Source organism: Ambystoma mexicanum, chromosome 7p (genome assembly GCF_040938575.1).
Source record: "Ambystoma mexicanum isolate Mex_15411 chromosome 7p, UKY_AmexF1_1, whole genome shotgun sequence".
NCBI classification, from domain to species: domain Eukaryota; kingdom Metazoa; phylum Chordata; class Amphibia; order Caudata; family Ambystomatidae; genus Ambystoma; species Ambystoma mexicanum.
Window position 1 is genome coordinate 143,829,597 of NC_090939.1, and position 12,276 is coordinate 143,841,872.

At 44.6% G+C, this 12,276-nt stretch overlaps 1 protein-coding gene across 1 annotated transcript in view; it reads left to right on the plus strand.

The window, feature by feature from the left end:
• Nucleotides 1–12,276, plus strand: part of TMEM39A (transmembrane protein 39A) — a 632,890-nt gene that overhangs the window by 530,155 nt on the left and 90,459 nt on the right. The window contains exon 7 of the mRNA XM_069635929.1: nt 9,378–9,565. Within this exon, the coding sequence (XP_069492030.1) occupies nt 9,378–9,565 (188 nt within the window). The remainder of the gene's footprint in view (nt 1–9,377; nt 9,566–12,276) is intronic.

Genomic DNA, 12,276 nt, shown 5'->3' on the forward strand with positions numbered 1-12,276 from the left:
TTTTTAAAAGCAATAGTCGGCGCACATCCTACTGTCCAGTTTAGCTTTGAATTGAATTGCATGTGTTGCTGGGGTCCTGGCATCAACTGAACCAACTGCTGCCATGAACGCAGAGCCTTTTAATGACTACCTTTAATGGAACAGACACGTTCTACATGAAGCTTCATTGCTCTACCAGGTTGGAGGTCCGTGTTTGTGGAGGGACTGCATTTTCTTACTATCAGTGTACTTACCAGGGTCACCTCCCAGATAATTATACAAAACACATCAATGAAACCCTGCGCTTGTAATTCATTTTGATTTTCTTTTTTATGTGTATTTTTGACAGACCTTTATCTCCAGTAAACACAGATGTGTCATTCCTTTTTTAATGCCAAGATGGATAATGGGGCATCTGCATTCCTGGTTTCAAGAAAGCGGGCTCTTGCATAAACTCAGTTTAGTTGAACCAGAGTTCACAGTGCATTAAAGCTACATGAGCTATATATAAACTGTGTTCCATTTGACACAGAGCACACATTGATCAACAATTAAGCCAGATAAGGGAATTGAGTTAACAGAGGGTTTTATTAACAAATGTGGTCAAAATAAACAAATTGGGCTCGAGTAAAACTAAACATTGTCACAATGGTTATCCTCGATGAGGTCATACTTTGGAACACCTATCCAAGTGCAAGTGTCTCTCTTGAAAGTAAAGTGCTCCAAATAGTTTTGCAAATACTCCATTCGTCTAGGGGCCGGATGTGTCCCAGAATAATTCACCCAGTGATTGGGAGCTCAGAGTCCTAGTTTTTAAGAGGTTCTGCACCTGGTTTCCCACAGTTCCCATAGTGTTTTATCCTTGAATCTTAGTGCTGCACTTGGAGCTTGTGGGTGGATTCCATATGTGGTGTCATGAGGCGTGCCTTCTAGGATGGATTTGTGCCGGGAAGATGACCGGAGGCTGCCCTAACGCTGGGACAGGGTTCTCACTAAGTTTCCCACTTCCTTCCTCTCTGTCTGGGTTCTGCTCCTCTAGCGGCCTGTTCCAATCCTTCTCTCCACCACTGGTGTCTGGTCTCCCACAGAGTCAGCCTGCCTCCTGCTGCAAGACCTACAAAAACACCATATGTCAACCTACTGCCTGTCCCAAGAATTAAACGTGCCAGAGGCGGTGATGCCAGCTTCCCATTCATCTCTCCTTCCGCAAGGCTATCAAAACTAAAGGGTTTGCCTAAATAATACACAACTGATAATGCCTTACCCTCATGCTTACCTCTCTAGAGATAACCACCATAGTATGGCTCTATTTCCCTAACCAAACAACTGTTTTATGTATATGACTGCAGCTCAACATGTAACCCTGCTGCCGTCCACACTTGTATAACCAATGTAACTAAGCATGTACACTGTAACCTCTCACGCTTATTTAACCTATGAAGGGCGAATGTAACCAAGCCTCCTACCTAAGATATGTACAAAAACATGTATTTTTTGCGGGCCAAAGTAACCTAACCGCCCATTCATGTTCTTCAACTATGACATCATCTTGGAACAGCGCTTTGATGTCCAAGGGCGCTGTGAGCGCTTTATAAATATAAATAAATGTTTGCCCCCAAAAATCTTTGTCTTTTTGTCATTTGTCTTTTTGGGTGTGCCCTTTATCTTTTAAGTCCATCACCTAGATCTGTGTAATTCTCTGCTCCCCACTTTGCTCTAATACCCCCCTTCTTGTCCTTTCAGTCCTCCACCTCACTTCTTTAGTTTTTCCTACATTCTCCTCCTTCACTTCCTGGAGGATACAAAATGTATGCCTCCTACACTTTTTTCTGTCTCCCTCCTTTTCCACATCCCCGAGATTTCTCTGCGCTTTTAATATTTACGCCCCTTCCCATTACTCCATTTCCTCATCCATCCCTGATCAATAGTTTTTCACTAGCTGTTTATTCGTTTCTATGTGAAAAGACTTATTTACTCTGACCAATTTTCTTTTGATCAGTAAACCGGCACTGTAAAGGTCTTTTTCTCTTGAGACCTTTAAACTGCGGTTTCCCTTTTCTTTTTTTTACGTATTCAGGGATTTCATCCCCCAAGCCCTCAAATCCTCCTACCACCCCCTACCCCGTTCTCCCCAAATGAAAACACATACATACACACAACAAACACACACACACCCCAACACACATGCACCGACGAACCCCCATCTGTCAGCCCCATCCCTCTTCCCCTCCCCACCACCCCATCCAGCACTCTCCCAAACCAAAACAAATACACACACGCAAACGCACATGCACCCTTACACTTACCCGTTCTCCTAGTCCTGCGCTTCTGGGTCTCCACCTGCCTGTCGGCCCCTGCACGCACTTGTGTGTGGCAGGGTTGTGATAGTTGGATTTAGAAAGACCGCTCCGTGCGGTCACAGTGATCTTTCTAAATCGGTCTTTAAGTGAAAAGATTGTTTAAAAAATATATTTTCACATAGGACCGTTTATTCTCCTCTCCATCTTCTTCACCCATTTGGGCCCCTTCTTCGCCCCTTTGGGAACTTTCCTCATAACCACAGCAATTCTCCTATGTATCTGCCACTTTCTGGACCTTCCTTTCCCTAGCCTCTTGGGTGGTCCTCCTGCCAGCCCACGGGATCTCTTAACTCCCCATGTTTTGTCCTGCCTTTATCTAGCCTCCTACGTTCTCTATGCAGCATCCTGTATCCTCCTTACCCCAGCCTTCTGGGTCTCTTCCACCCTTCTGCCTCTTGCACTCCCCATGCTCAAGGGGCTCTGCTCCAGTCTCCTGCCTCATGCTCCTATTCCAGTTACTTCTCTTCCTCTCCAGCCAGCACTGAAGGAGCTCTTCCTCCTACTGCCACTGCCCAATAACTAAGTCCTTGAGGTTTTCTAGGGCTGTGGCTCATCCTTCCAGCCTCCCTCTGGTGGAATGGGGATCTGGTGTAGTTATTTCATATGGAGAACTTAGGAATCATCATACTCTGGGCCTGCATGTTTCTGGGGTCGTACCCAAACTAATTGGTCCCAATTGATTGTACGGTAAATCTGACCGAATTCAAAATTGGGAAGCGGGAGTTGCAGGGGTGTCCCCAGCTCCCCATGTTTGGTAGTGATGGCCTTTGGGGGTAACAGGGGTGTCCCCCCGCTTCCGGAGGTTTGAAGGTGGAGGACGAGGAAAAAAAGGAAAAGCGGACCCTGCGGCGTCGGATCCGACCCTTGTAGGAGGGACGGATCTGACGCTGCAGGGTCAGAAGATGAGTGGATGCCAAAAAGGTAAGTAGGGGGTGGGTGGGGGACTGTAAGAGGGACTGTTGGGGGGGTGGGGGGGACTTCAGGTTGGCCATATTTGGCTGGCGCAAAAATGTTTTTGCGGCCGAATTGACCACTGTCAATTCGGCAATGAACAATTGTGCCATGGCCAAATCGTATACATCCGGTTCTGGACCGCAGCTTTGAGAACCATGTCTGCCATACTGGAGATCCCAACTCCCTCTGGTTCTTAAAGCTTCTGACTGTCTTGGTGCCATTTCAGTCTTGCTCAGGTCCCCCTCTTGGTGTACATGGATTTGGGAGCAGCTTTAGCACGCACATGAGGAGGTATGGGGGGGGGGGAACACCGCGCTTCAATTCTCTTAAAGGGGCCACAGAAGTTACCGTTCTCCAACGAGGACGTGCCCCCTTTCCAACTCCAACTCCAACATCCACAGACTTGGTCAAACAGGGCACTTGGTTACACATGTAACAGCAATGTGCTATTTACCTTGTCTTTTAATAACACTCAAATAATACAATGTTCTGTTCAAAACTATATTAAATCTCTCATGTGAATGGCAGTTAACATTCTGTCTATCATTTCAATGCAGAATACAGAAATACATGTTGTAAAAGACTGCATGTTCACTTTTAACATGTCTGCATAAATGCAGCGGCTCCTTTACATTAGCTAATTTTGGTTTTCAATAAAACATTTGGTCGTTTTAGATTTAACATGAATTGCATGACATTTCATTGTAAAGCCATTCTGAATATAGATTATTTGATGAAGAGCATTGCATTCAATCGATTGCTTACAAGGCCTACCTGTTCAAGCGGGGGAGGTACAGTGGAAGGTCTCCTCTGGTGCAGACCTTTGCCTAGTGGTAGATGGCTTGGGCAATGGTTGTCCCAACAGTAGTCTTTCTGCATCCTTTTGTAGCTTCTCATGCCTTGTTTCCTTGGCTCCAGTGTTCGGCTAAAGAATGGTTTCAGATCCTCTTCTGCTAGTCAAAATCCTGGGCTGGGGGGCCCAGACCACCTTTTGGCAGAGGTGCAGCATTCAAACTCTGTTAGTCATGACCGACATAAGGTTTGTGATATGTATTGGGCCAGTCTGAAGGCCCTTTCTAAGCCCAAATCAGTTCCATGTACATTGAGCCCGCAAAGAGGATGCTCATATACAGCCTTTTCCTACCTCTGCCATAAACTTACCAATGCCACCCGCCTATCTGGGCTTCATGAAATAGGGGGAAAAATGTCCATTCAGTAAAAAGAACAGGAAAACCTGGTTCCCTTTGCCACTATCCATATGGGAGAGTAGCAGTGCTGAACACTTAGCCTTAAGGACTAAGTGCTTAAAAATTAACAAATAAGCAATGGAGTGAACCCCAAAACTCAGGCGAGGCTCTCCTAAGACTCAGCAGATATGCTTGAGCGTCAATGAAATAGATGGGGAAAGCTGCAAAAGAAACCGCTTTCCCATCAACTTGCACTAAGACGTCTGAAGCAACAGCTGAAGGTTTGATTGTGGACTTGCAATCACGGTTGCCCGTTCCACCCCCACGCTACAACTGCTTGAAAGGCATCCAGGTCTGTATGTTTGCCAAGTGATTAGCACAAATGGTTCAAAAATGAGACCAGAAATACAAGATGTGCATTTCTCTGAGAATTGATTTCCTGTGGGCAAATCGTTGGTCAGGGAGTAATATTTTGAGATCCTCGTTACTCAAATGATCAAAGAATATTCATGTATTGTGGGTTATCATGCACCGCCTTCAAACAAGTTGCTTCGGGATGTAAAAATAATCTTAAATTTTAATTTGTGACACAAGATCTCTTGGATAGTATCCCTGCAAAACAGAAATCTTATAACCGCTCCTATTACACCTGAGCTTGATTGTGCCTATACAGCAGATATTGGTTCCACTAATAATTGCAAGAAATTCAAAACTAGGCCTACCCTCTAACTTTGTGACCATGCTCTAATCGTACCTAGAGCACTCAGTGGCTGCTCCTCACCTTTAAGTGTAAGGCAATGTGCTTGATGCATATTGCACACTGATATCAAATCCTCACCACCAACCATGCATGGATCGCCTTCTAAACTCATATACCAAGTTGATTAAAGACGTAAAGCAGGTGGGCCCAATTTGTTGGTCCAGCACTGACATGGATCAAACACTCTTCTATTACAATTAAGCCTTAAAAGATCACAGTGCATTTCACAGGACAAGCGCCATACTACTATCTCAAAGATAGCCATTACTAACAAAGACATAGTCGGTCCTAAGATCAAGGGAGCCTTGATCAACACCAGATCGTTGGTAGCCCATGCTACAAAAATTGCAGACTTAATCCTTACAGAAGACCTTGACTTCCTCGCCATCACCGAGACCTGGTTACACCCAGCAGCAGGCCCTATGCTCATGTTGGCAGTCCCAGATAACTTCACTATCTTGAGACAAGACCGCCCCAATTCGAGAGGAGGTGGTGTCGCCATTATCCATAAGTGCAGTCTTACCATGAGCCTAGCTACTTCTATAGACGCCCTCTCTTGTGAAATATTAGTCAAAATACCACTCACTAATACCCAAACTCTTAACATTTATTTGATCTACCGCCCACCAGGCCCCATTGGCACCTTCGATGAAGACCTCAATTCTATTCTATCTAGCAACCTTAAAAGCTCCACTCAAGCACTCACCTTAGGAGACCTCAACTTGGTCTACAATGACCCAGAAGACCATCCCGCTAGCACCATAGCCAACACTCTCACCGAATTAGGCTTCGCGCAAAGATGCACGTTACCAACACACTCGAAAGGCAGAACACTTGACTGGGTGGCCGACTACAATTGCCTAGTCGATATCACAAATATCTCAACTCTAGCCTGGTCTGACCACCACTTGATATCATTCATGCTCTCCAACGATAGACCTCCACCTCTGCCTACCATTAAGGTCCCACCCACCCTCACCAGAAATAAGAAAAACATGACAGCAGAAAGACTTATCCCAAATCTACTCCCCACTCTCAACACATTGCCAGACAACCTGGATCCTGAGTCCCTGGTTGAAGAATATAACAAGATTATGGCCACTTCGCTGGACCGCATCGCCCCCCTCAAACTCAGATCCAGTAAACCAAAAACGCACCTCAACAAATGGTACATACCATTCATCAAAAACCTAAGGCAGCAAAAAAGAAACTGCGAGGCCATTTGAAAAAAATCCCCCTCAAACTCAAACTCTCCAAACTAGCTGCACTTTACAAAAAAGAAATCTACCTGGCCAAACAAACACCATTTGACTCTCGTATATCCCAAGCTAAATCCAACATGAAAGAACTCTTTTTAATCCTCAAAGAAATAGAAACCCCCATAGCACCCCTTGACACTTGCACCAAAGATAAAAGCTGGTGCTCAGAAATTCAAAATGCCCTAGCAAATAAGATTGTGACTCTTCAAAGTAAAATCTCCAGCAAAAGAGCCTCCTTGAATGACACCCTCAACTCAAAAATTCCCGACAAGCTCATGCCCACTGATCTAGCCCGTTTCCAGTTCTCTAAAGTCAACATATTGGAAGTTGAAAAAATCATCTTATCTCTGAAACCGTCCAATTGCCAGGGAGATCTGTGCCCTGCACAGCTCATTAAAGATGCTGCCCGTGACCTCTCCCCTTTCAATACAAAATTGATTAATGTCTCCTTCGCTACTGGATCCATCCCTACTAACCTAAAACAATCCTGGGTACTCCCATTATTGAAAAAACCCACTCGACCTAGCCATACCCACAAACTACCGACCCATAACGACCGTTCCCTTTCTACGTAAAATTTGGGACAAGGTTGCCTATGTACAAATACAGAAGCACTTGGAAGAACACAACCTCCTAGGATCTAGACAATCTGGGTTCCGTCCACAACACGGGACCGAAACCGCTCTCATTGATTTGAAAGCCCAGATCGATTTGCTCGGAGACAATGGGCAAGCCGCCTTACTCCTTCTCCTTGACCTATCTGCAGCTTTCGATTTGGTGGATCACTCTGTCCTATGCTCACACCTCTACACTTCAGCTCACTTCTCAACGGAGGCCATCACCTGGATCACATCCTTCCTTAACGGTAGGACCATAAGGGTCTTTTCTCCCACGGCTGCAGCAGACCCCATACCTATCACCTGTGGCGTTCCTCGGAGCTCTTGTGTCTCCCCCACACTATACAACATATTTACAAAGCCCCCTTTCGATGATTTGGATCATCTCGGTATCACCTACACTAACTATGCAGATGATGCTCAGATCCTCCTTCTGCTTTCTGGAGATTATGGAAAGGATTTGGCCTTGTTAAATAGGGTGTACATCATCATCCAGGCATGGACGGCCACTCATGGACTATGCCTGAATGATGATAAAACAGAATTTATCATCTTGGGTACTACACTCAGCATAAAGAAACTTGGCACGGCCTACAATTCCTTCATTAAGACCCACCAGAACTGCATACAAAAACTGTATCTATTCCCCACTACAAACGGGCCACCATAGGGGGCAACAGCTTCCCGGTAAAAGCTACTATGTTGTGGAACTCCCTGCCTCCAAAGCTTAGAGTAGACCTGCCCTATCAGAACTTCCGCTCCCTGGTAGTCTCCTGGCTGAAACTGGAGACCCACTAAGACTATGAAGTGCCCAGCGCTACCTGCACAAACTGTAACCACGTGTGCCTTCCTGCTTACCTGTATATAATAGACTGTTGGCCTACTACTGATTTGTATATAACACTGGTGTACTTTATTCTTGTATTATGTATATTCTTTGTACTGTAAGCAAGCTTTGAAAATTCTTGTAAAGGCTGCGCCCTGATACCCCCCGGTACGCTTGCGCATTATAAAAAATAAAACAAACAAACATATACATGTAGAAGAAACTGAAGATGGACACCTTTTTACATAGATGTCAGCACTGAGAATCACCTTGGATTGCGATCTCTCCCCTTTGTTTCCAAGGCAACAGGTGGCCTAGTGCCAGCTATCATGCCTCAAGTTACTCAAACCATTAATCCAAGCCTCTCAATGTAGACATGGTCCTTGCTCTAGGCCCCTTATCCTTGGACTCTGACATGCTGCAGCAATCCTAATCAAACGGCAGAAGAAATTCAACATTGTCATTCCCCATTGCCTGCAACACAAGAAATGTTGCTGACTATCCCCCGTTCCCCAGGCCAACATCGTCTTAAAACCCCCCTACAGTACTGTGAGGGCCAATGCAGCCTCATACCTGGCTGAATGTTCTTGGGAAGCCAAAGCACCACCATAAGCAACAACCTGCCAAAATCAATTAGTGCTAGAAAGAGAAAAGTAAAGAACAGTCCTTCTTGTGCTACACTCCTGAGTCGCTGGAATATGTTAACACCACCAATCGGGATGGCCCTTGCATGCATATATAATCTGCAACAGCAGTATGAACTCTAGGTCTGATTCAGTGTTACAGGAACTGGCACTCCCTTAAACATCAATTTCCCTGTGATATATTGGTAGCAGAAACATTCACCAGCCCTACCTTTATAATTCATGTTTTCCACATACTCTTTTGTCCTTATTAGTTTTATTATTTGTGGCAGAAATCTGTTTGGATGTGGGAGATGTACAATTTAGGGATTATCTAGGTATTAAGGTATTTGTTTGAAGAGCAAGCCGCATTCTTATTTTTTCAGGGTTAGATATGATCAGTCATCTGAAATTTGCTCAAAAGAATAGCATTGACAAGGTTTGTTAAATGAAAAAGTGTAGTATCCTTTAGAGCAAATGTGATCAAATATTCTATGTGTGAACCCGTTTGTAGACTCTGTCCCGGTTTATCAATGATAATAATTCTCGAAATTAAATGTTCATCACTTTATTTAGTGGTCTGTTGTGGTATTGACAGTTATCCAAATGGCATACTATTATGTGGTTTGTTTGTGGCCTCCTACTGCATATTGTTGATGAGGTAATGACACCAACTCATCTGCTGTCCAACTACCTGCGTTTTGTCTTTGTCTATCTTAAAAACATGTGCCTAATTTGTAATGCAACATTGTCATTATCTGAGAGCTAGGTCTTCCTCATAAGACTGATTTTTCTCGTCTGATCTTTTCCAGAGTACCCAGTACTACGACATGCGGTGGTCCTGCGAACATCTTATCATGGTGTGGATCAATGCATTTGTCATGTTAACAACACAGCTATTGCCGCCCAAATACTGCGATCTGCTGCACAAGTCTGCTGCACACCTTGGAAAGTGGCAGAAACTTGAACACGGGTCTTACAGCAACACTCCACAACACATGTGAGTACACATGCTTGCCGAGTTGGGCCTGCTTATTAGGACTGAGTTTTTCAACCCACATGCTAGCAAAATCCACCAATGTGCAAGTAGTCCTCAGTTAATACATTCTAATGTCTAATATCCTGAGAAGCTGACAGCATTTAATAGCCCAGTCATATTACTAACCGTATGACATCTTGTTGCAAAGCTTTCAGCTTTTGTTATTGGACTGAGTCAGATGTATGATTTAAGAGGATTCTCTATTTATTGCTGTGTGTCCAGTCACCAGAGTATCCCCATTGTGGAGAACATTGGTTTGTAGGACAAATGGTCATCCCTCACCATGACACAGCCAGGACCACTACATATTATCCTTATTATGATTATTAAACCATGCTTTGACTTTTGGTTGGTGGTAAGCTGTACCTCCGATTACACTTTGGGGTTGTAGGTCCTCTCTGATGTCCACTGTGCACATGCATCTGGGGCTTTCATGTTGATGGTTGTGGAAGACTGCCCATTAAACTGCACTTTCCCAGGCAGTGTGCCTGGAATTGGTCTGTTAAGATGGACTTCCAGAAGCAGCTCTGAAGGAGGGTTGTGGTAGGCCACCCTATTACAATGAACAGTGGGGATTAGACACTTAGGTCTAGTCAAACTCTATCAAGATAGCCCGCTGAGCAGTAAGGCTTATACTTTAGGAATAGTGGGGGTGTTGAAGTGGTACAATGAAACACACACAGAGAGCACTTAAAACTACCTCAGCAGCTGCAGACCCTGCTCCCATCACGTGTGGTGTTCCCCAGGGATCATGCGTCTGTCTCCCCTACCATGTATAACATTTTTACTAAGCCCCTGTTTGATGATTTGGACCATCTAGGCGTCACCTACACTAACTATGCAGATGACACCCAGATTCTCATCCCACTTTCTGGGGATTACAAACAGGATTTGGCCTTGGTGAATGATATACCTATTCATCCAGGCATGGATGGCACGTCATGGTCTATGCCTGAATGATGACAAAACAGAACTCATCATAATGGGGACCACACACAACATCAAGAAATTCAGTCAAGACTACACAACCTTTGTCATAGACGGCCACACAATCAAAGTTGCTAAGGAGGTAAAAACACTAGGTTTTTACCTCAACTCCAGCCTAACCTTAGCAGTGAACGCTGTGGCATCATCCACAGCCTACACTTGTAAGTTGATCCGATCAGCTAAACCTTACCTGTCCACAATCAGCTGCACCACGCTGGCACGAGCACTCGTGCTGTCCAAACTAGATTATTGTAACCCTCTCTATTTAGGCACAAATAAATACATTACTCAGAAAATCCAAATACTGCAAAATAACACCCTTAGGATTCCCCAAAAGAGAACATATCTCAACAATTAGCAGACAATCCAACTGACAAAATCAAACTTAAAACTGCATCTCTAACGTTCAAATGCCTCAATAACCTAGCACCTAGCTACCTAACAGAGAGGTTCAAAAGAAGAATCACATCCAGACCCACGAGAGTAGCCTATACGAACTGCCTAGCAGTTTCCCCATTCGAAATGACTACAACTGGAGGGAACAGCTTCCCCGTCAAAGCTGCCCAACTGTGGAACGACCTCCCGCCCACCTTAAGGCTTGACCAAACATACCCACACTTCAGATTAAACCTCATCAAGTGGCTTAAAGGAAACAAGCCATTACCAGCTAACTGACCAGTTGCATAGCTGACCGTTCTACAGTAACCTATATCTGTGATGTAAATGTACCTGCTGTATTTCCATTGATCTGTACTTTTTTGATTGTGTAACCTTGTAACTTGTAAGTCTAAAGTATTTGTGTTCTCGCGCCCTGATACTTTCAGGTCTGGTGTGCGCTACAAATAAACAAACTAGTCAGACTGGAGAGTACAAGAATACACTATTAGGCCTGTACACATTCTGTAATAAAACCAATAGGTAAGTATTACTACAGCATTAATCACTTTGCAGATTTCTTTGAAATCTGAGTTTATTGCTTGTGATCGAGCATACTTTGGTATAAATATTATTATCCCCACATTTACGCCTTCTTCGCTGACACCGCTCAACGGTGCTTGCCGAATACATCATCACACGTGGCTCTCGCAGGTTCCGATGGTTCAGCGTTAGATGGCCTATACTTCTTCAGGCTTCGCCCTACACAGTAGGGAGAGTCAGGGGGGGGATCTAAAGGAGGGGGGTGCACTTGTAACTATACAGTTCAAGGAGAATGTCTCCATATTGTGTCCCCTTAATACCTACAGTCTCACTGTTCACCATCGTTAACCATGGAGAATATCCATTTAAATGTTGTCCCACATGTAACTGAAAATCTCCTTGGCAAGATACCCAATCGCGGGCTGAGTAGGACAGTCCCGGTTTCATTAGCGATACCAGGGAGACTTCTGATGGGGGGAAAAGGAATAGTCTAGAGTGCAGGGTGCCAGCTTTTGAATAGCAGGCATCACCCTCTGTTATGGAGGCTTCCCCTGGCGACAAGGCCAAATATATAAAACATCCTCATGGAAGAGGCTTGGCGCACAGTACAGGGACACCAAGCAAACCGAAGCATGTTGCGTCAAAACGGGGGCATGGAGAGTTTTTGTGAAGCATTATAAAGAGTCAGTCTTTGATGGAACATGCAACCTCACAAACAAGTGATTCAGTGCCTCAAAGAACCTTGGCGCAAGTGGTTCTTTCTCGAC